The following is a 23,424-nucleotide window of genomic DNA, read 5'->3' as shown; positions in this document are numbered from 1 at the left end:
TGATATCCAATCAGGAAGAGGAATGTAAGACGACCCATTCGTTGGATTATATTCAACAGTATGAATTTCAAGTTTATCAACTTCTTTAAAATGCCATGCACTTCCAGCTTCTTGATAAGCTTCAATATTTGCGTCAATACTATCTTTACATTTTTGAATTAATTTGTCAACATCTGTTGATTTAATATTAATAAGTGTTGGTGTATGAAAGTAAGCTTTATCTTCTTCTATTCCTATAACACCAACACTTTGTGAAATATTTTGTTTTTCCATAATACAAACCAATACCATCTTAAATTTTATATTTCGATGATATGTAAAAAAATCTTTTAAATTTTTATTTATTCTCTCAAAAAACTCCATTGGAGTAAGACCAAAAATTCCTCGAATAATATATTTAACAGCAAATTCTTCAAGAGATGATTTTTCTTTTTCAAGTCCTAATTCATAATGTTCAAAAATAGCACGCTCAAGAGCTTTACGTAAATAAGGAGGAGTATCTTTGGGAATCTCTCTATTTTTTATACATTCCTCAAAATACTCATCAAATGTTTTTATCTTTTTCTTTTTATAATGTTGCGTCTCCACAACGGGTGTTTTAGGTTTTTTTTTAATTTCTTTTTTTATATCAATACCTTTTCTTACTTTTTCTCTAGCTTTTACCAATTTTTTATATTGTTTAATTAATCTTTTTCTTGATCCTAATTCCTTATAATCTTTCTTAAGTCCTTCTTTTTCTGCTTCTACTATATTTTTTATTTTATCTAAAGACATATTCTGAAATTGATTATCTGTTACAAAGGGTGTACTACCCCACGAACCATTTGCTTGGTTAGACATGACGTCTTATAATCTTATAATTAGATTATAAGACTTTAAGCTTTTTTTTTTTAATCACTTTCACTTTCACTTTCACTTATTTGCCTCTGTCATTACACGACGCTAAAAGGAACCTACGATCAAGTGATACACTACAGATAGCTATCCCTATGGAGAAACATACCTTTCAGGACTCAGTAGCTAAACCTTTTAACAGCCTACCCGCAAACTTAAGATGATGATCATGTAATGACTTTCATCGTTTTCATCGATTAGTTTTTTTTATTTGTAAATAGATTTTTACATGATATATAAAATTATAATTTCTTGCTTTTAATGCTTTTTTCTTGAAAATAATTTATTTTTGTAATTTTTCAGATAATGTGTATAATTATATTTTCTTAGTTTGTAAATTCACAGATGTATAGCTACCATGTAGTGAAACTGTGAATAAACCGTTAATATAATAATGATAATAATACATAGTCTTGCTAGCTGGAGAGTGCCTGGCATGCGCGTGAATCTGTAGGAATGGGTGGGGTAACAATGGCAAGCAAGGAATAACTGAATGCTTTTTGTATAAAATACCTGTAAGTGTCGAGTACAAGAAACCACACACAAGATATAATGATCTTTATTCCTGTAGCATTGTACAGTGAATCAAACGTTGAGAACAAAAAAATGCAATATGTAATAAGACTTATTTCGAAATCAGTTGAATTTCTATGAATCCGCTGAGGTTAGCAGTTACAAATTGCAGAGAATGTAAAGGAACAAGTATTCATTGCCTTAAAAAAAGGAAACTGGCTCAAATTGTATGATTACATCATTCGTTTGACAAAATAACAACTAGTATCCAAGAAATTTATCTATCCAAACTAACAAAAAAAGGAATCTGTTAGTGAATTTTTGCAGCCTGATCACAGTAACTATCACAGATTAGATTATCAACCGTGTTCGCGAATTTAATTCAAATCAACTGTTGAATTAGTACGTACATTCATTTATAAGAATAATCTAAAATGGTTACGAGCAGCAGACATTCAGTTTAAAAGAAAGTATAGTATTTTTTAACCGATCTAATTTTTCTTCCTGGTAAATATTATGTTACTTAATTTCTTCTTAAAAATCGCTACCTCGCGAAATGTCATCTTAATTGGGCCTTGCTGATCTCGGCTCACAAATGCTATTGCAGAGTCTCCTTTGTCGGTATCTTACAACGGAAATATTAACGAAGATCCACTGCCAACATAAATCACAGATGGACAGTGCATGAAAACTGCGGAAAATCAAAAAAACAGTCCATATATAAAAAAATAGCACTTAAAAATACTCTAAAAAAAGAGGGTTGGGGGACAGTTTTGCCGGCCTATCCAAAAGCAACAAAGGTGGCACAAGATCTTTTTCTCTTATCGAAATAGTCCAATATGTGTAAGGTGGGCAGCGTGGTTCGGGTCCATCTAACAAACGGTTGCATGGAAAAGGTTCTGACCATAATGGAAGACACTCACCAGAATCTCAGTTCTAAGTGGGGGGAGAGAGAGAGAGAACGAACCATTTGAACGAATCCATGACTTAGTACAATAGTCCATACAAAAATGGGAAGTTGCTATACATCAGGTATCTGATCTCTTTGATTGTCAGCTTCAACTTGATTATTAGGTGTGTGTACGCTTCTCCTTTTAAAACGTCCGCGATGCCACCTTGCTTGTCGCTGAAGCCTGGACACAAGTCTGATGGCAAGGCGCGTGTGCTGCACAGATTTAATGGCGGTCTGTACATTACGCAGCCTGTGCGATGCATCGTTTTCTGGAAAAAAGTCGTCAATGTCCTCTTCCGGTGGTTTGTAGTACAAAACAAATATACGATAAACCTGAAGCATTACAACAAGGGCGTTCTTGACTGTTAGAAAGTACAACGTGTCGTGGTAAATTTGATAATAGGCGATCACAATTAAGCGAATTATAAGGAATGGCCCGTCCTGCATTAGCATAGGTATAAGCAGGCTAATAAGCTCTGTATAGTCTTGCATTTTGATAGCTAACTCATTAACAGCCTTGTTAAACTTGTACCAGCACCGAGGGCATCTTCCAAGCGGAACATGTTTGTCAATAGTTTCTTCCTCGTCTGTACTTGTAACTGACGTCATTTCCGGTTTGATTTCCAAACCAAATTTGGTCTGAATATATCTGACGTGTATTTCTTCCCGTTCAGTGCCCGCTTTATTATTGCCCTTTTTGACGGTGTACAAAGCTGGTGAGGGCGCAACTTGATTTCTCCTCCATCGTGTATCTTTTTCTTCTTTGATTTTTCTGAGCTGTTCTTCCAGCTGAGCCTTCTCCTTCTCTAGTCTCTGCGCAGTTCTTTCCATGGCGTAAACCGTCAGTGGGAACTGGAAGAGACTGACGCTCCAAAATAGAATCACAGCGTTTACAAAGTGAGTATTCTGAAGCATTTTGGGGTTTGTTCTCCTGATCTCATCTTCCTTAATGATCTCCGTGAACTCCATGATGTCGGCTGCTGTACCTATGTAGATGAGTAGCAACTGCGACAGTTGATCACGTGTAATGCCTCCTTTTGGAAGAAGCCACCTTCCAATCACCAGAATCAGTACCAGAGCCTGCTCCATAGTGTACAACAACCTTTCATCATCGGTGATTTGAATTCCTTTCAAAAACTAAAACACAAGAGAAATTAGATTTTACAGACAGCTCTTTACAGTTGTAACAAAAGGCATGAATCATCTTTGATTATGGCATAACTCACTGGAAGCACAGTAAAATTATCGAGCCAGTGGGTAACCAGAGATCAGGCTCTGTTTTCTTTACGTTTGGTAAATATGAGCTGCTAAAATTGGGCCTGATCTTCAGGTTAGCCAACGGGAAACTTGTGAATAGTCTCATCTCATGGTTCAATTTCCACCCCACACATTGCATTTACGTTTTTGAACACTGTCACTCTCCTCTCCTTCAGATCATTCTCAGCCGCACGTCAGCATTGACATCTATGCAACGCCTCATGCGTACTATTCCAGATGCTCCTTCACTGGGTTTTGTGTTCTACTAAACCGGTATTCACTAAACATTTTAGTGTATCTCTGTAGTGGTCAGTTTTGCAAGGACATTGTGTTAGAGTAAAGAGACAAGCTTTCTTACTTGATATATTGTAGCTGAATCATTCACAGCTCGGAGGCAGGCTGAGTTGTCCGCGTCACTACTGGATGCAACACAGTCAAGCACCTGCACCTTTGCTATCCAGTCACAGGGTATCATGGTTATCAAGTATAAGAACATACTTGGACAGAACCTGCATGAAGTAAACAGGGCTCTCGGATCAATCACATTAATATAACAAAGCTTTTCTTGCAAAATGTTCAAGATATCAGACGTCAATTATATTTTAAAATAGAACTGCAATGTTACATGTTGTATGCATGTTATTCCTAACTTGCCCATACAAATCACGTAAACCACCCTTTGTGCAAACGTAAACCATCTTAAGTTCCCCTCTCTTCCCTCCAGCCTCACGGCCTGTATTGCTACCGTTTATTAGAAATGGTGTTTCAGAGGTATGTAGAGAATATCAGGCAATAATCGTTTGATGAAGTAATAGGCTCTTTACATGACTTGATCACCTGATCAACTTTCGGTAAACACGAAAACAGTTCACTTTTGAAAGATTTTGTTCGCACGAGCTGAAAGAGCATATTAAAATTAGCTAACCTGAGAATTTTCAGCCGTATATCTCCAAAGGAAACGATTGCAACGGCCGCCGAAAGTTGGAAGCATTTGTATGAGAAAAACAACTTTTGTCATCCAGTCACGCTTGCATGGTTTTCCATACAAATCCTTGTAATTTCGAAATTTTCAAAACTTTCATGAAATATTTCCTTAAGCATTACAGGGCTCAAATCTCCTTTTACTTCATAAAGGCAATTTGAGCCCTTAGTGCGTAAAGGAAAGATTTAACGACAGTATAAAATTTTACAATTTACAAGGATTTGTATGGAAAACCATGTAAGCGGTACTGGGTGGCAAAAGTTGTTTTTCTCATACAAATCCTTCTAATTTTCGGTGGCCGTTGCAATCACCACTTTTGAGATTCACGGCTGAGATGAATACTTGTTAGAATAAGATCAAAGCTTGAGTGGAATTACGGACAATTTTCGGAGCAGTTCCCCTTTAAGTGTACTTATGGCCATTGGTTCTTAAAAGAGATTTATCCTTGCCTTGGGCAATAAGTGATATTTTACAATGGAAAAACAAAAAGGATGTCAAACTTTTTTATATTTATCGCATGTTACCTGGCGCATATAAAACTCGGGCAGTTGTGGTTGTATCATGGGCGGCATGTTTTTTTTTTCTTTTTTTTGCAAGAAAGGGAAAACAAATCACCTCATCTTGGAAAAAAATGACCAATACTACACTGTCAAGGCAATATTTATCGAGTGGCCAGTGGAGCTTTTCCAGCAAATTTGGTTGATTCATGCATAAGAGCAATAATTGACTGCGGTAAGAACATTAGAGAGTGAAGAGTAAGAAACTATTTTCTTTATTAAAGCGAATAAAAGGTTGCCAAGAGACATTGCTTCGACTGCTACATTGCTTACTTCAATAGTAAATTGAAAATAATGGACTTTTCTGAAAACGGTTTTCAGGAAATAAGTGGATTTTGGAATTTTTAATTTCGAGATCTTCATTCAAAATACAGCACCTGCTCTGAACGTATTACACAGAAAAAAAGTGACATTTCGGTTGGGCACCTCAGAGCGGAAATATTTGCATAAAACAATGCAAATTGGGAAAGGAGTTATAAACTTTCAGTGGCTTGAAGATTTGGCTTTCAAAACGCTATCAAGAGCCATCTATCTAGCAAACGCGCTTAAAATTGTTGGCGACCACATATTTTCAGATAGTGCCGCTTTCATTCTGTCTTCCCTTCTTCCTTCCTTTCAACTTTTTCACCTGTTTCTGTTATCGGGACAATTAATTCAACACAGACACAAATTTACAGGATGAAATATAATATTAAGTGTTTCCCTCACATTGCTTCGTTTATGTTAACAACATTGACTTTTAAAATAAATATTTTTTTTCAGTGAGTGACTTTGCAGAACGCAAGTGGTAAAAATATTTTAAGACAACCCATAGTCAGGTACTAAATCGGAACTGAAGGAAAATCGATTATACACGAAAAAGGTTATAAGTTCTTTGAGTTTGTTCAAAGAGGGTTTTCGTTGCCAAGCTCCAGAAAAATCGAATTCAATTAAACAGAAAGTAGGTGGTATTCAGGAAATGTTTACATAAGACTCTTATGGATGAAAGCGATCGAGACAAGTTCGAATAAAAACTTCAAGCTGTTTGCAAACTTCCTGCGACCCTTTTTCGCTGGATATTTTTTTCTTTGGAGAACGATGTTTCATGGGGTTTCTCAATATAAGAAAGACAATCAGGTCAGACATTCTACCCGCTGGCTCAATAAGTATATTGCAATGCTTCGTTTTATTCAAAAAGTTCTCCTTGATCTTCTTAATGAAAAGCAAACGGAACGCAGTATGTTTGAGTTAGAAGAAGAAGAAATTTTGCACGTCACCTTAAATGAACCCTGGATCGTTTGCCCAACAGCCACTGGTAATCGAGCTAGAAGATCTCGTATTTTTAACCCTATTCAATCAACTTTCCCATATTGTACAGACTCACTTGTACGAGGAGGAAATAATTTCAATGTAGAGTAGATAACGAAAAGTTTTGTTTCGAACCTTTCCTGAATTTTTTTAGCTATAATAACTGTTATTTTCTTGTGTTTTTTTCTTGCTGTAATTATCAGTTATAACATGCTGGACATCTTTTGAATTATAAGGACAAAATATCCTGTCGTGTTTAAAATATTAACACGGCATGCGGGGACCGCGCTGAAACTTAATATTTCACCAGAAATGGTATTATTTATCGTCTGATACCGGCGGAGCATTGTTATACTTACCAGCTGTATTCATGTCCCTTGCGTACTCCAACAGTAAATATTGTTTCCACGAGTAGAGCGACAAGAAGAAGCAGGAAAAGAAAGTACGTTTCGTCTTGTTTTAAAGTCACCAACCAGTAAATCATCACAATTGCATGCAATGAAAATAGTAGACGTGTAAACAAGGCTGCAATGTACGTGAAAATTCTCTCCATAACCAACGATCAAAGGTTTCGGTGTCCAGTTAATACTCGGCGAAAGTTACAAAAGTGATCCGGCAGCAATTTGCCTTAGTTCAGTTCTGAGTGATACGCCAACCGCTGTATAAATTCACCGGCACAATACACTAATGCAGCTTGTTTCTTGGCTACCAAAGATTTCACCTTTGTCACTACAGGGGTTTGTTATAACTCCACTCCTCAATAGATGGTAGTCGAATATTAATAGGGTAATGTCAACGTTGATTAGGAGAATCTACATTCGATCTGACAGTAAAACGTCGCGTCAGCAGAGGTCTTTAACAGTCCTAACAGTTTATTTTCCTCTTTTCAGTGGTTTCAATAAGATACCTCGAGGACAAACTCTTAAAGTTCCAGAGTTTGTTGCCAAAGATACAATTTTCTGTTGGCTAAGGCGAATTAACCATAGTGACTAAGATAAGAAAGGAAGAGAGGACCTCCAATTTTAAGAATACTGTATGTAAGATACATGTCGTAACCTATTTTCTTTCGTAAAAACGAGTGCAACAATGAATGAAACTTCTCCTATCATCAAAGTGCCACAACCGACTTTCGGCTTTTCATGGCTTTTCAGTGTTAAGGCAACATCAGGGTTAATACCAGTGTAAACAGAAACAAAATGGTAAACCAACTCAACGGTCTATTTATCCCACTTGCATCTCTAAACACCATCCATCCAATAACAAACGATTCTTGTCTCTGTTTACATTTTGTAAACCATGTGCAGTAGGTTCCATCAAATAACTCTGTTGATTGTCTTAAAAATCTATTGTCCGTATAGTAATGCGTAAACTTTGAAAGCGCCAAAGGGTCAGTTTTTAAGTCTCCAAAGGTTTCTGGACGCGAAGTTCACAAAGTAACCGCTTAATCACACCCGTCCGTTAATCAGTTTTGAATCTGCCTTTCATACGTTTTTTTAGAAGTTTTTGGAAAATAGCAGCTCATAGTGCGTAAGAAATATAGATCTTTTTGATGATATAATTATATGGAAATTTGGAGGCCAGTGTAACTAAGCACACTGTAAAGGGTCTGTAAAACAAAAGCACTTACAAAACGAAGCGTAGGAGCTTTAAAACAAAAAAATCCCATGAAGTTTGACATGAGAACGGTACAATTCGAAATAAATATAACGTTTACAACCTCGAAAAAAATGCCAGTATAAATAACGGCGAGGTATGCGGGAGGTAACAGATTAGTTTAGAGCCACTGATTACGGCAGGAGTTTTGAAGACTGAAAGTTTTTGCCAAAAATAAAAGCTAGGGAAAATTTTCTAAAGGTTGTAAACGACATTCGCGAGCCTTTCACAGTTAGTGTGTGCAGATAACATGAATTTTTTTCAGATTCAAGGTAAATAATACCAGAGTATTAGATACACAAAAAATATCAACCTTTAATAAAGCACCGGGAGGATGTTTTGTTCGACGTAAAGACTAGAATCATGGCAATTTCTAGACTTGCAGTTTTTCTTACTTATTATTTTGAGCGACAAAACGCAACTAAAACGGACTATCAGAAAGTCTACAGAGTCAATTTCGGGTTTCGACAATAGAGGGAGGGCCATGTAAAAGAGTAATACAAACTACATTAACCATGCACCTTCACTTGCACTTATCTCGTAGTCGGATGAACGTTTAGGCGCCACTAACCTAGCAACCGTTACCCTCCATTTGACGTTGTTTCAAGCCTCTTAGGGCGTGGCAAAACCTCAACCCCGTCCAACCAGAGATGTTCTTCTCCCAGCACTACTTTTATCTTCCTCTTATTTACCCCCTTGCACTGTTCCTTGCTAGGTTGTCAGGGCAACTTGAACTTACATGTACGTGTCTTTACCGTGGTTAAAGTCTGTAAAGTGTCATCATAGGACCCCATGGCCTGCCTGATTCTGTCTCTGACTACCTCCTTGGTGATGTGTTCTTTGTATGAGATACCAAGCAGATTCCTAAAGCATCTCATCTCTGTAGCCTGCGATTTCTTCTGGACATCCACTGTCAATTTCCAGGGTTCACAGGCATGCAATACAAGAGTACCGAGACAAGCAGGTAACGCACCACCTTTGAGCTAAGGGAGATATTCTTGTCGTTCCAGATGGTCCGCTTCAGTTTCGACGGTGCCGCTGTCGTCAGTGCCATTCTCGATAGTGCTTCAGGCTTGGAATCTTGATCTCTGACTAGTGCGCCCAGATACTTAAAAGTGTCAACTTCGTCCAGTTTTTCGCCGCTGACCCTGATTTCAACGCTGATGCCATCTGTGTTGTTAGTCATCAGTTTGGTCTTCTTTGCGGTACTTCCATGCCAAAGGCAGTACAGGTCTTTGTCCAGGCGATCCATCAGAGAAGCTAGTTCCTCCTCGTTTCCCGCCAAGTCATCAATGTCATCGGCAATTGTTCTGTGATTGTTCTGTCTCCGATGCTGACTGTTCCTTTGTGATCTTCCAGTGCGTCATTCATAATTCTCTTCAGAAGCATGTTAAAGAGAGTCGGTGAGAGCAGACGACCTTGTGTGTCTGACTCCGACCGTCGTTTTTTATTATGCCGCGATTGAGGTAGACTGCACTGGTGGCCTGTAGAAGTTCCCTATGACTCGGATCAGGTTGGCCGCAATGTTGTAAAGCCTCATAGTAGAATTTCACAAATCCATCCATTTTTAAAAATGCCATGTCCATTCTCTTTGTAAATAAGGTGGTCAAAAACATAAATGCAGATAAGTTGCACAAGACTGTCTTGTGCGCGATGCAGAGGAAAACCAGCAATTTTTCCACGTAAACTGCACTGGTGGACTTGTCAGGTAGAAGTTCTCTACAACTCGGATCACGTTGGATTTAATGTTGGAAAGCCTCATAGTAGAACTTCACAACTCGACTCCATCAAACGTCGTCTAACAATCACCAAAGACGTTATAGAAGCCTTTTTTTATGTTTGAGGTACCTCTCACACACTATCTGAGGTTGAAGATCTGTTCTGCTATTGTTATTACGGCATCTTCTCCTGCTTGCACCAGCTCCCTCGGGATATTGTCTATTCCTGGAGATTTCTCCTTCTCTAGCGATTTCACAGCTGTTTCGACCCCTTTCCGCAAGATTGGGTATTTATGACTTTTAGTTCCTGGTGGGACATTCAGAACCTCTGGGTCACCTTGAACTATGTGACTGTACAGTTTTGCGTCAGTTTTGCGCAGTATTCTGTCTAACCTTTTTCGCACGTGTGGTGCTTCAGAGGCAATTCCCGTTTTTGTCCTGTATGGTGTTGGTTTATCCTTGTATTGTGTTAGTTAAAACTTTTACTAGCTGACACGCTTTCTTGCTGTTATAAACAATGTCACCATCTTGAGACTCTACGACAATCCAAGACTCCTCTTGATTTCCTGCTCTGTACTTTTTTGCCTCTTCCTCTGTCTCATGTCTGCTATTCTTCAGTTCTTTTCGTTCGACACATACACTCGATATGTCATCTGTGACCCACGGTTTTTTGACTGCTCGGCATTTGCCAAATATCTTGCTAGCTGATACAGTCATTACTGTATTGAAGGTTTTTGTTAGTGTGTCCACTTCTGTGTCACCTACATCGAGCATGGTAAGCAATGCAAATCTTCCAATCATTGCTTGAAAGGCTACTGGTACATCAGGGTCTTTGAGATTTTATCTTCTTCGAACGGAGCTGCAAGGTCATCAGTACTAAATCGATGTGACCCCTGGGAAGATGCGGTCTTAGCTGTGTTCACACTGGTTTGAAAGCGCCTCCTAACCATAATGTAATCAATATGGTTATGGCCTTAGACCTCTTTCGTTTTTTCCAGTTCTTAAAAGCGTCCTCTTATACTTTGGCATTCCAATCGCCTAAACCACAACAAGGATGTCTTTCTCACTTGGGAGAACTGATCCAAGACTTCCGGCAGGTGGTCCTAGAAGTCCTTAACTGCATCATGATAGGCCTGCTTGAGACTGGATGGTAGCCCATGACAGTGGTCAAAATGCTTTTGTGAACAAGAAATCCAACGCTCTGTTCGTGTTGTCCTCCTCCTTGCCTCTAAAGCATTATTTATGACTCTCCTAAGTGGACGTTTGACCAAAGTTCTTCAACCTCGCAGTCCTACGATGTTCTAGTGGTAGCTACTCATCTCATATGTTAGTTCTTTCTTTTTTCCTGCCATTCGCAAGGTTCTCACGTTCCAGGTGCCAATAAAGATGTTATTTCTGAGCCGCATACTTCCCAACTCCGCTCAGGTGCGCAGCGGCAGGTGCGGTCCTTATTACGCCGGGCGATGACCGATCCTGTATGGGCTGAGAAATGGCTGTCATTTCGTATGGCGTGTCATGGGCAATATGAGCCTGTTGGAACCTGTCCCTCTCCAGGTGGCCAGACCTGGTTTGGATGCGGAGTTTTCCTTCTTCTAGAAGAACCCTGTAAGCAGAGGTTTCTTTCTGGCATGGCTTTTAGCATTTTCAAAGTCGTTCCCGTCGCTTGTCGCGCAGTAGGTCAACTTCGCGACTGACAAGCGACGAGAACGACTTCGTAAATGCTAATAGCGATGCCAGAAAGAAACCTCTGTTCGCAGGGTATCTAGAAGGGATTCCGGCCAAGGAGAAAGAACCCCATCTGTCCGGATCTGATATACCGCAGGTAACTCGGCCCCTCAAGTGAACTTAGCCTGTAGCTGGCGAGGCTCACTACAGTTACCGCCTTCAAGGTGGACTTCCCACAGCCTCGAAACCACAAAGAGGAGTTGCTAGCATAAACCGGTGCTTTTAGCTTGGCCTAAGGGAACTTAGAAGCCCACTACAATTACTCAACGACGCAGTTTTTGTACGCTTAGATTTTCCGCGCGATTCAAGTTCGTATTGATCGCCTCTTTGCCTCAGAAGTTACTTGGACGCTTTGAACAAAATTGAGAGACAACTTTCAAATCCGGCCAACTTTTACTACCACTGATTTTTAAACAGTTTCTGATTATGTACAATTTAAACTTTTAAGAAGTAATAAATCTGTTTAAGTTGTACATCATGACTAGGTATCTAGCGTTTAACACAAATGCATAAGAAAAGCAAAAATGTACTTTTAATGAACTTAGAATGGAATAATAGCTCAGGGGTCTCAATGTTTCTATACTTAATTCTGATAACTTCAAATAATGTCATTAAGAATGTTCCTTTCTTAACATTTTCTTTACTTCCGGTAAGTGAGGTGAAAAACTGCTGGGAAATTGACGCTGACTTGCCTGCCACGAGTTTCACATGTGGAGTCAGTCATACTCATCTCTCATTTGAATAAGCTGTCTCGCAAGCCCCTTGTTGGCGAGATCCAAGGGGGTCAGTTTTCCCTAAAGAAGACAAATATAAAGCGTGTTTAAGAAGATCGTAAGCTATGTACTGTAGTTATCACGGCGAAGTAGAAACAGGTGAGTAACCAAAACTAGTAATTTCAAGGTTTAGTAACTCACTTGCGATAACGGTACATAAGGCAGCAGATTGGCGGGGCCCAATACGAATGCTAGACTATTCAAGTACATCAACATTATAAAGACAAACTAAAGCACCTCGGTATTTCTCCGTGGCCCTCTTAGCAGCGTTTTCAAAAATCCGTAAAACACCCGTAATCAACATCCCAATTATTTGAACCCCCTGACAACTTTGTACTGACGTGGACACTTAGCTCCACCCCTGACCAAGCAAGTGAACTCGGCACTACCCTGAAACAATTCTCTAGCTAGTAAACCGCGGGACTTAAGTCCGGCGTCTACGTTCTGATCACACAACCAACAATTTGACCTGAAATTCAGCCGTCCCCCTCCTTCAACCCTAGGAAACAAGTGAACTACTTAGTCTCCACCTGACCACGTTGACTCCCGAATTACTGAAGACATCGCTATCCTCTTCTTAATTCGTTCACTAAGTAAAGGTGTGCTCTGTAACTTACTGTAAAGACCTGAAATATGGCAGTGAGATATAGATAAATATCTGTTTGATTCATGATTAGAATCTCCTACCTTATTTTGTATGTGTAGGTTCGCTCCATTTTCTACTAGTATTACAGCTATTTCAGCTCTTTCTTCTTGACAAGCCATGTGACTGAAGAGAAAAGCATTGTAGATAATCAGACTGATAGCACTAAAGAAGTAAACACGGGGTAATGGTACATTGTATTGTATCGCTTAAATAATATAGGTGGGTTTATACTCACAGTGCTGTGTTGCCCTCTGCATCCTGTATATCACAACGAGCACCATGCTTCAATAGGAGCTTCACTATCTTGGAATGACCTCTTTCAAAACAAACCAGAGGCAAAGGCTTACCATAAACGATTTTTTTAACCAAACCTGCAAATACTCGCTTTTTTTTGCCTTTTTCCACTTTTTTTTGGTGTTTAACAAAACTCTGGAATCTGGCCAGTCATATAAAGCCCTAAGTTGAACTCTTATAAAGTCTGGGTTTTGCCTAATCATTTCATGGCTTTAACCCCCCCTCCTCCTCCCCTGGAATAAATTCAGTTCTATTACCATTGTTCATCGCCGGGGGGACTCCCTTATAAAAGTGACGGGGATGCTCGTCGGAAAATTCAAATTAAATCCCTCAGGGAGACCAATGTGGGTGTGACTCAAGCTTAAACTGACCCCCCAGGGAGATTTCTGTGTGGTCAGGGTCAGGGCATTTTTTGTAAATTTCATTATGCACAGTGCTAAGAGATACCTGAATGGACAAATATGGTGACTTTCCATCCCAAACACCCTACGTGAGACCAAAATCTGCAATTTACACCCCAAAGCAAGACAATGAGCATCCCAGTCACTTTTATATGGGAGTCTCCCACACTTGGGATTCATTGACACATTGTATAAAATTAATTTGTTATTATATTAAAAGTGGATTTCTCTAAGACATTTCTGAGAAATTAGGTAAAACAACTACCTTTAGCACCAAAAACCAGCCAACAGTGAGCTAGACATTTACAGAAATATTTGAATAAACATTATCATGAAAAGTTTGAGAAAAGCATGATGATTTTCTGCTACCGTATTTGGCCAGCCCTATTTTAAAAAAAAGTGCTAGAGTTTATGGAACTCCAGTGGCTAATTAATATTCCTCTACAATCCACCCATTTTTAAAAACTGCCATGCCCATTTTTTTGGTTACTAAGGTGGTCAACTTGCAGATAGGTTGGCCAACGTTTTCTTCAACTAGCATTATGACATAAGTCTATTGTACCTTGATGCAGCGCGATGCAGAGGAGTACCAGCAATTGTTCTGTCCTGCACATTAACATGTGCACCAGTTTGAAGAAGCTCTTCTGCAATCTAACATCAATTAGGACTCATTATTTCCACAATAACCGATAATCTAGCTGTTTTTTGAATTCAGTGAAAAATATGAGCTTTTGAATAAATTGATACTAAATTAGTTGAAGAAAAAGTTATTGATGATCCTGTGATCATTATGAATAGTTTTTCTCTTGAAAGAATGGGAAATGTACATTAAAAAATGCGTCTTTAACTACCATGTTAGAAGTTAAAAAATATATTTATGTTACTCACAGACCATAACACATCAGCAATATTTCTGTAGATTTGTAGCATGACCTGATCAGCTATTTGTGATAGGAACTTATGAAAGCATTTCTCCTACTTTGATACGATGAAGATATATATTAAATGAAAACGTGGCTCCACTCAAGTTCCAACATTCACTCTTCCCACCTGTGATGCTCAGACTCAGTGGCTGTTGCGTAGCTGTTACCTCATCCCCCTGAGCTTGGCAATAAATTATTACTATGATAATTATTATCAGCACACTGGCCCAAAATTGATTACTAGGTCAGAAAAAGAAAAAGCCATTTCCCTCAAATCCTTAACTAAACACTTAAACAAATTGTACCACATGTACGATTCTCATACTTCATATCTGTTTCTTGATGCTGCATAATGTAATGCTGTTTGTCCACCTTCATTTGAGCTGTTTATATCAGCTCCATGACCAATTAACATAGAAACAATTGCATCTCTTCCAGCTGATGTAGCAATCATGAGTGGTGTCCAGTGTGACTATAAAGACAGCAGTAGAATACACTCAGTTCTTATGAAACTGATCCATTGGTTGGGGAGATAACAAAACGAGGAGTTATTTCAAATCAGCTTGTACTGTTAGGTGACACACAGGTTACATACCTGCAGTGGGATTGATTGGATTCAAGAGCTGATGGCACTAGCACTTGAAATGACAGCAAATTATTTTATGAAAACTAGCTGGCTATTACTTGTAATATCTTAACTGACAATTCTACAAGCCAAGGAATTAAGAAAGAAGGAAATTCTGAGTCCCCTGCATTTTAGCCTGAATTTCATCCGATTACTTCGAGTCGTAATTACTCCCTCAGTAATGTCTGAATTGACCAGCCGTTAATGCCGTCCAGTGACGTCACTACTCCTTGACCTTTGCTTTAATTCATGCAAAAAGTAAAACACGATTTTCAAGTGGCAAACCAAGAAATATTGTTAAAAAATGTCTGCATGATACAGAATTACTTTACTTTTTTCGATCGTAATTCATGTTTAACGTTCAAACTATCAACTGCATGCAGTACAACTCTGAACCAGCTGTACTGAATTCTATAATCAAAGTCGGTCGCAATCACGCAATGAAATAAACACACACATACAACACTTAGTTCAAAAACACAATGATTTGCTTTAATTGAAAAGAAGCTATTTGGTCCTTAACGAAGAAAAAAAAAACAAGGAAACAAGAAAGAAAAGCTAACAGAATCATTACACTTGACGGTGAAAATAGCAAGAAGGTCGAATTATAACATTGATCTCAGAAAACTTTGCGTAAACAAAATCACTGGCCGCTGAAACCACAAAGCAGCTCTAAATGAAAAACCTACCGACTCTCCCCAATGATTCTTCATTCGGAGTTCAATTTAGCATTTCAGTTTCGAAGACAAGGGCAATTTTGCTGTTTAAGATAAAGATTAAGCTTATCGAAATGTTTGAACTACATGAAACAATGCCAGGGATAGGATCCGTTGAATATCAAGCGACAATCCCGCTAAAATTTTTCATAATTATACATAATATATGCAAATGTTTAGACAATCAACCAATAATTGCTACCAGGTTTTCGAGTAGTGAGTGACGTCACTGGATGGCATTAACGGCCCGTCGATTCAGACGTTGTTGAGAGGAGAAAACGACTCGAAGAAATCGGATAAATTTCAGGCTACCTGCATTCATGAGTGCCCAGATTACTTGGGTGTAGTTCAAGATCAAATAAAAATAATAGTACTGTAAATGGGCATTCATGAATAAGTGGGTGTGCATAAATAAGCACTAAGTTAAAATGTATTTTTCTGACACAACACACTTTTAAACTTAAAACTTACATCATCTTTGTTATCTACTGGCACTCCAAGATCGAGCAAAAATCTGACAATATCAGTGTGTCCACCTGACGCTGCCCAGTGAATTGGCATTCGTTCATTCTAAAATTAAATACACATTATGATGACTGCCCTAACATTAATTCAAGACAGTAACCATCCTTATTATTTTGGAATTTAGTAGCCTATTCTGATTGTTAGTTTTGCAGGTTAATGCTCCTAGCTATAGAAATACATGTACCAAACTTGGGCCATTTGATGTTAAGAAACTGTGCAATATGAAACTACAGATGGTAAATGACCCAAGGCTACTAAGATAAATGGGTGTTTTCTAAATTTTGGGAGCTCAAGTGGGGGTGTTGGACAGATTGGAGAGAGAGGTGTTTATTCTCAGAACTGTAACAAACTACACAAAACTGTCATCCACTGACATGTCTCTTCCATTCATAGATCCACATCATATCTTAAAGTTCAACTTTAAGGGCAGAATCCTTATTTTGAACGTCCCATTGAACAAGATGCAATGCACAACTTCTGTTATTCAAACAAGAAAGTGAATGAACTGAAAAGTTTTTCTCCATTTCACTTTTTCTTAGTATTTTGGAGCAACTGTCAAGCAAAGCATCTATTAGACAGGTTATGGTGTATATTAGAGAGGGGCATGTAAATTTTTACAAACTTACAAGTGCAGAGGGGTGTTTATTAGACAAGAGGCATTTATTTGATAGGGCTTCTATTAGATGATTTATGGTATACATGTTATATTGCTCATTCCCCGGCGTAAATAATACGTGAATTTCATCCTCACATCCAAACAAACTAGGCCCGATTTTCACCAAAGTCTTACCTCGTCTAGTTTGGTTGCTAAACTTGGTTTCAAATCTATTTTCTCCTTCAGTTCTTTAAATTTTCCCTCGTAAGCGAGAGAACAAATTTCCACTCGAGACATATTGCTGCTCTCATTTTCTCTTTCCAGTGCCCCACGGTTATCTTAACCATAATGGGGCCTGAGTACATATTTTAGCTGAGAATTCCTCAAAATGGCAAGCGAACAGCTAAAAACAGTCCAAAACAACTGATGTAGACAAAACCAACGTGAAGCTGCTCTCATCCCAACGTTCTCGACGAACGCGCGCTTGCTACGCAGGCAGAGGAAGCTTGGTCACGTGGTACAAATTCACGTTTTCGATCATCCCTATAAACTAAAATCCGGGGCGCGATCCATTCAACCAAAATTCAGACCGGTCCGACCGGGAAAAGAGGACCACCTCAAAAGGTGGACCCGTTTTTTCGAAACTTTTCCGGTTGGACCGAACCGATCCATTGAGTTTTGGACCGAAATTTCCGGAAATTTTGGTTGAATGGATCGCGCCCCCGGAGTAGGTCCTGGGCCGTTTTTCGAGGGTCAATATCGTTGACTTAGTAACCTTTACCATAAATCATTCGGTAGTGATTGAGGATTCGGTTTAATTAATCCAGCCGGTTAAAGCCACCAAGAAAGGGCACATTGGGCTGGACAAATGCTGGAGGATCAACACTGTACGGATTGGAATAAACGAGCGACATCCGACTATGGATGGACAGAGCCTGACTAGCCAACTAACCGGGTAACAAACTAACCAGCCAACTAAAAGAATACAAATCTGGACGATCCGGCCTACTCTTTCTACCCCCTCTGCTCACCCAGTGGATATTGAGTACATGAAGAACCAAAAACTGAAGGAAGGAAGAAGGGAAGAAAAAAAGACAAAAAACGAGAAGAAACTGAAGAATAAAATATACTGGAAAACCGTTTTATCTTTTGTGTAGCTGAATGAAAAACGCCGAAATTAAATCCAAAACTTCATTTCCATGACAACGTTAGCTCATTCCTGAGGGAAATTTATACCTTTTTGTCGGTGAGTCACTATGAAGGAGTGAGACAGTGATTCGTTTTTGGAAATACTCGTTTATCAAATTTATTTTCCTTTACCTTGAATTCAGCAATTGTTTTTCTGGTTCTATATATTAGGGGAACTGACCTTACATGAAACGGGAATGTAGACGGTGTGGGAGAAAAGGGCAAAAGATAATAACAATAGACAGGAGCCCATCAATAAAACTTTTCAACTTTCCATTTTAATCCTTCAAGGAGTTCCATTTCTCATGTGCAGTTTACCAATAATACAAATAATTAATTGGTTTAATATTTTTAGTAGAGTAGACCCTGATCTGACTTTTTCGTCAACTAAGTTATAAAGAAATTTGTGGACGGTTGGCACCGATTTCGAGAGACACATGCATGTAACACGCGAGTACCACAAAATGACTGCGACTGAGGATAAGTAATACCTATTCCTCCCCTTACCCTCCCCCCCCGTAGTAGTGACGGTTTCCTTGGAGCATAATGAAGAAACTTCACTCGCGCCGAAGCGGCGCTAGAAATGAGGAGTAGAAAATCTCCGTCACCGAACTAAACCGCCATTTATGGAGATTAATCAATCCATACACTTTTTAAAGGTAACCATCACAACACTACCTCGTACCCGGGCGCGTTCTAGCAGATTCGACAGCGACTGGGAGTTTGGTTCCGCCCTGTAGGTCCTTTGCGTCCACGCTAAACGTTCCCATGGTCCATTGCGCGATACTCCTTGATGGCTCGTGCAGTCGCGTTTTCCATTTTCTACACTTGAGACGCCTAGAAACGAGGCAGCATTACAACAACTGAAGGAGGACCATCAGGGTTATCCATATTTTATGATCTCTTGTTATACAGATAACCCACCCAGGCCAGGAAAGATTGATCACACCACCGAGGACTACCTCCCCTACCCTCTTCGAACAGTGCCGGATGTGGGTTCTTTTACCTTCCATAAGAACCAGTTAAGTGAAAGTACTTTGAGACAGGATCCACGGTTTTTCGTCCTTATCCGAGAAGACTAGAAAGTCTAACCGTTTGCAGATGTCATTACAAAGGTAGCACTTTCTTCTCAGTTATTTAAAGACCGGGCCTTTGAACCCGTGACCTCCCGGACAGCTAAACGGCTCTCTCTCAACTGAGCTAACCAGGCGGCGGTTTCCTGAAATTGTTTGAGGTATAGTATTTAAAACGGAGAGAAAACAATATCCCAAATTTTAATCACTGTGCAGAACTAACAAACAAGAGGTGATGAATTGCACAAAAAACCTAAAACAAATGCAAAATTTTGATTGATCTTGTCTTCAAAGCTTGATTTACAGACACAGTTTCAACTTTATGGCAGCATGTCTTGCGCTGTTAAGCATCTTGAGTTATTTCGCTTCGTTACATTGCCGTGTATCCCCGCCTCCGTGAAGTCAGACCACCTCACAATATAACCAGGGTATGGATGCTCTTTACAGTGCATGCTCAAGGTGGATATGACGCTGGTTCCCAGATCGGTGTTCCAGATGTACAGATGACTCATTTCGCCTACAAAGCTCTGCTGATAATCGAAAGCCCCTCCCATTATATCTTGGTCTTGCCCCAAAATCAGCTTTCCAGTGCCAGGAATTACCCCATGGATGGTTCGATTGCTAGTAAGTTTGCAGTCACCATCTATGAATAATCTGACAACACCATCATGATTGGCCCATGTACCACACAAATGATGCCAAGTCTTGTCTTCAAAGGTTCCTGTATGACCATGACTAGAAAAAAAATGCTTTAGACTATTAACTCAGTGTGTTCCGGTTTTACGACAATGAAAGCTCTACTTGTTTAACCGGAGCCTGAGTATCAGGCGTTTCTGGGGGGAAATGGGCAAGAGAGAAGCGAAAAAAGAAAGAGAGCGAAAAAAATCTCCTATCTCCTAGCCCCTTAGGAAGGCCTGATACTCAGGCTAGTTCAACAGCCACGCTTACAGTGCCTAGATCGACAAATATGACAAAACAACTGCTCATGAGTGATTACTCTACGGCCTCTTTATTAATATCATTCAAATTTTTTTTTTTTTTCTGATAATACCCGTAGACAAAGAGTACTTCTCAATTTCGATAGCGACTCACGCGCGCTCTCCTTTTTTTGCTCCCTCTACTAAGACTGATGAAAATAAAGAGTCTATCTTAGTCTAAAATTTATCGTGCCTCGTCAGTTCGGTCACATCAAAATGTACTCACGTTTGCTCATTCATCACCAGGAATCTGAATAGTCCGGTTGAGCTTAAAAACATCATGATTGCGTCTGTGAAGGGTTCCGTGGCGTAAGACAAGAAAAGCAATTGTCGCTCCATGGACTTGAACCATAAGCACACCGTGAACGAGGAGAGATTTGGGAAAAACGTTTCAAGTTCGAGGTAGTTGGAAGTATTGCGGTCTTTAAATATCAAGTCAAATGAGGCACTAGTATCTGTTAAAAACAACGCATAAACTATGATAACTGAGATAAAGATCAGAGTTACATAATTACTGGGGCCAGTTTTCTGAAAGGCAATTCTGTCTATTAATTGACTACTGATTGAAAATATAATGGGAGCTGGATGTCAGTTTAGGAAGCCTAATCATAATTTAACAAGCAGTTCCTTTTCCCCTCCCCACCTCCCAAAAAATTAATAACACATTTTTAATTTTTTTTTTTACGAGAAAAGTGCCTTTCCTGGTCCGATTTTATTCTACTTTATGAAAGTTTCTCCTCACCTAATTCATAAGACAGTCCTGCTCATGCAAGACAGGAAAACTGAAAAACCAGTTACAAAAACCATTGTTTTGTCTGCTTTCCCACCGATTCCCCAGATTCTGTCCGACGGGCAGACTAAGAGGCCTAAGGTAAAAAAGAACTTTGGGGTTGTTTCCCGCGCTGTGTATGTTACACTACCCAAAGTCTGAACGGGTTTTTATTCACTAGCAAATATTTTTGTTACGAGTTCCAGTGCAACCAAACCTCAAAATAACATGAAAAAGCAAGATAAGACTTGGGTCAGAGGCTACAGGTATAATCCAACGTGGTTTAAGGCGGAAGCAATGGTTGATCCAATCGTGTATCGGTACTACCTCCTCCGCTGGTCATGTTACAAAACGTAACATACGGGTCCTCAGTACTATTTGAATCCAACCAGTAGAATCCATTTCCGGTAGAGTCCCCTCGCTGCAAAATGTCTTGACAAGAACTGGCTGCAACAGACCGCTGTGAACCAGTGGTAACTGTGGATGTTTTAAAGATCTGTTACTCAGATTTTAATTCTTTTTTTCAGTCTTTTCTTTGACATAACATGCAGGACAATAAGGATAGGTGAAAGCAAGAGAGACAAGTAATAGAAATAGGTGGTACAGTCGACTCTCTCTTAACGGACACCTCTATAAGACGAACACCTCCCTAAAACGGACACCTAGAGTTGGTCCCTGCCTTTCTTTTTACTCCCTTTATTTGACTCTCTGTAAGACGGACATCTATCTAAGACGGACACTTACTGCCGGTCCCAAAGGTGTCCGTCTTAGAAGGAGTTGAATGTAATCAATATTCAGCTATATTTATTGCCAAAAGAGAGCGTCCTCTCAGGCCATACTTTAAGTGGTTACTCTTCGCTCGTTTCTAAAACTAGGGAAAGGTTTGCACAGAATAAGTGGATGACAATACTGTTGTGAGTCAGGTGCAGAAGGGATGCTTCTCTGAACTTCTCGGCGTTTGTATTTAAGGAACTTTTAATCTCTTGATCGACCATGCTAACATGGCTATTGGTTGTTACCTCTATATCGGCTTTCAAAATATACAGATACGGGATTTTCCTTCAAGTCACCCGGATGAGATGTCCTGGTTACGTTATTAAGCTCACAGAACTTGCTGTCACCATAGTAATTCAAACTACGGCACTTTGGTTCGTCCGACTTGCATTTCTCATAACACTGATGGGCGTCTTGCACTGGGAGGCTCAAGTACGCATGCCCAATAAGAGCAAAACCCGCTCCTGATTTGATGTCACACTCAGCAAGCACTTGTGACCCGGTTATTATGGCAACAATGGCGGCAACTGAAAACATGTCTATTGAATAAAGAAACAAAATAAAACAAAGAAGCACGAGTAAGCTTCGCAGACAAAAATTGAATTTGATGAAATAAACTGTTCGACGTGAAAAGATATAAAAGCTGAAATTTCGAAACGCTTGTTGGTCGTCAAAGCTAATCGTCCCTGGCCTGTTTCTGCAAGTTGCACAGCTTGCTTACCCTGGGTACCAGAGATTTTTTTCTCGCCTGTTGCTGGATGGTTCGGTGACGGTCGCAGGCCGACGTCACGACAGGCAAAGCGGCGAGGAAAAAAAAAACTTTTCTCACGGGTCAGTAAAGACTTGACCGTAACTAGAAACCCGCGCATGAATAGTTCTTGGCACCCAGTGTAGGCATTCCTTATTTTTTTAACATTTTTGAATAATTTGAAAATAGAATAAGTGCCCCAATTACCTCTCTTTCCGTTGACTAGTTTTACCACTCTTGTAAGGATCTATTTATTGTTTCAACTGGTAATACTTGTTTACCTTTCTATAGACTCCAGTCATCATTAATAATAGAGTAGTACAAATTGTAGTGTTTGTAAAGGTCAATGCTACAGTTCTATGTTTTTCTTGTCTATAATTTCACAACTTACATTTATCTTATGGCGACTAAAAAAATAATTCAAGTCATCTGAGGTTCAAGATAAAAATGAATCACTGAAATATGACTGAGCTCCTGTCATAAGTGATATGGGTGAATGGGTGATATTTACGCACTTAAAAGGGAGTTGAACTTTGTTACTCATTTGGATCTGATGCAATTGTTTTGCCTTACTGAAAATTACCCTGCAATGATAAATCATGTGGTTTTTTTTTGTCCACTATAATCTTTGAAAATCAGAACTGTAGAAACTTTGTGACACTTTTAAACGTTATTCACTTTTCACTATGATTTGAATGCTTAACCACTTTAGTCTAAAACGTCGTTATCTTTGAGTAATACCACAGAATTGTTACGTCTTTAAGTCTGCCGCCGCGGGCACCTTGGTGTTTCAATGACAATTCTGTTTTTCAACTTTGAATACCGTTTTAGTGCATTCAGTGTAAATTAAAACAGATTC

At 39.3% G+C, this 23,424-nt stretch overlaps 3 protein-coding genes across 4 annotated transcripts; all 3 read right to left on the bottom strand.

Annotated features, from left to right (window-relative positions):
* Nucleotides 1–1,955: 1,955 nt before the first annotated feature.
* LOC140940961 (uncharacterized) lies at nt 1,956–17,369 on the bottom strand. Of its 2 annotated transcripts, XM_073389923.1 has the most exons (8): nt 17,232–17,369; nt 16,388–16,486; nt 14,901–15,047; nt 14,215–14,303; nt 13,193–13,273; nt 12,999–13,080; nt 12,231–12,332; nt 1,956–2,098 (listed from the first exon to the last, which is right to left on the bottom strand). In XM_073389923.1, exons 1-7 carry the CDS (start codon nt 17,331–17,333, stop codon nt 12,255–12,257), a joined length of 678 nt encoding a protein of 225 aa, XP_073246024.1. In that variant the 5' UTR covers nt 17,334–17,369; the 3' UTR covers nt 1,956–2,098; nt 12,231–12,254. The 2 variants fall into 2 exon arrangements, with proteins under 2 accessions (XP_073246024.1, XP_073246023.1); XM_073389922.1 differs by lacking the exon at nt 1,956–2,098 and having other exon boundaries at nt 11,913–12,332.
* On the bottom strand, nt 2,171–7,336 carry LOC140941084 (transmembrane protein 26-like). Its single transcript, XM_073390049.1, has 3 exons — nt 6,802–7,336; nt 3,975–4,125; nt 2,171–3,496 (listed from the first exon to the last, which is right to left on the bottom strand). The coding sequence occupies exons 1-3, from the start codon at nt 6,993–6,995 to the stop codon at nt 2,429–2,431; spliced, it is 1,413 nt and encodes a 470-aa protein (XP_073246150.1). The 5' UTR covers nt 6,996–7,336; the 3' UTR covers nt 2,171–2,428.
* A 2,179-nt stretch (nt 17,370–19,548) lies between the features above and the next one.
* On the bottom strand, nt 19,549–22,354 carry LOC140942083 (C-reactive protein-like). Its single transcript, XM_073391064.1, has 4 exons — nt 22,063–22,354; nt 21,371–21,520; nt 20,501–20,729; nt 19,549–20,032 (listed from the first exon to the last, which is right to left on the bottom strand). The coding sequence occupies exons 1-4, from the start codon at nt 22,352–22,354 to the stop codon at nt 19,618–19,620; spliced, it is 1,086 nt and encodes a 361-aa protein (XP_073247165.1). The 3' UTR covers nt 19,549–19,617.
* Between the last annotated feature and the right edge of the window lie 1,070 nt (nt 22,355–23,424).

This window comes from Porites lutea, chromosome 6 (genome assembly GCF_958299795.1).
Source record: "Porites lutea chromosome 6, jaPorLute2.1, whole genome shotgun sequence".
NCBI classification, from domain to species: domain Eukaryota; kingdom Metazoa; phylum Cnidaria; class Anthozoa; order Scleractinia; family Poritidae; genus Porites; species Porites lutea.
The sequence above is the reverse complement of the archived record's forward strand: the minus strand, read 5'-3'. Positions and strand labels throughout refer to the sequence as shown.

What these genes read in the sequence shown, in the direction of transcription:
- LOC140941084 (XM_073390049.1), bottom strand. Translation starts at nt 6,995, where the DNA reads ATGGAGAGAATTTTCACGTACATTGCAGCCTTGTTTACACGTCTACTA. An exon ending in AAGGGACATGAATACAGCTG is followed by an intron (nt 4,126 to 6,801) that starts GTAAGTATAACA and finishes TACTTCATGCAG; the next exon opens with GTTCTGTCCAAGTATGTTCT. An exon ending in ATTCAGCTACAATATATCAA is followed by an intron (nt 3,497 to 3,974) that starts GTAAGAAAGCTT and finishes CTTGTGTTTTAG; the next exon opens with TTTTTGAAAGGAATTCAAAT.
- LOC140940961 (XM_073389923.1), bottom strand. Translation starts at nt 17,333, where the DNA reads ATGTCTCGAGTGGAAATTTGTTCTCTCGCTTACGAGGGAAAATTTAAA. An exon ending in CTGCATCGCGCTGCATCAAG is followed by an intron (nt 13,274 to 14,214) that starts GTACAATAGACT and finishes TTGTTTTGAAAG; the next exon opens with AGGTCATTCCAAGATAGTGA. An exon ending in GCAGAGGGCAACACAGCACT is followed by an intron (nt 13,081 to 13,192) that starts GTGAGTATAAAC and finishes TTTTCTCTTCAG; the next exon opens with TCACATGGCTTGTCAAGAAG.
- LOC140942083 (XM_073391064.1), bottom strand. Translation starts at nt 22,354, where the DNA reads ATGTTTTCAGTTGCCGCCATTGTTGCCATAATAACCGGGTCACAAGTG. An exon ending in TAACATGACCAGCGGAGGAG is followed by an intron (nt 20,730 to 21,370) that starts GTAGTACCGATA and finishes TGTTTTTAACAG; the next exon opens with ATACTAGTGCCTCATTTGAC. An exon ending in CTGGTGATGAATGAGCAAAC is followed by an intron (nt 20,033 to 20,500) that starts GTGAGTACATTT and finishes TTTTTTTTCTAG; the next exon opens with TCATGGTCATACAGGAACCT.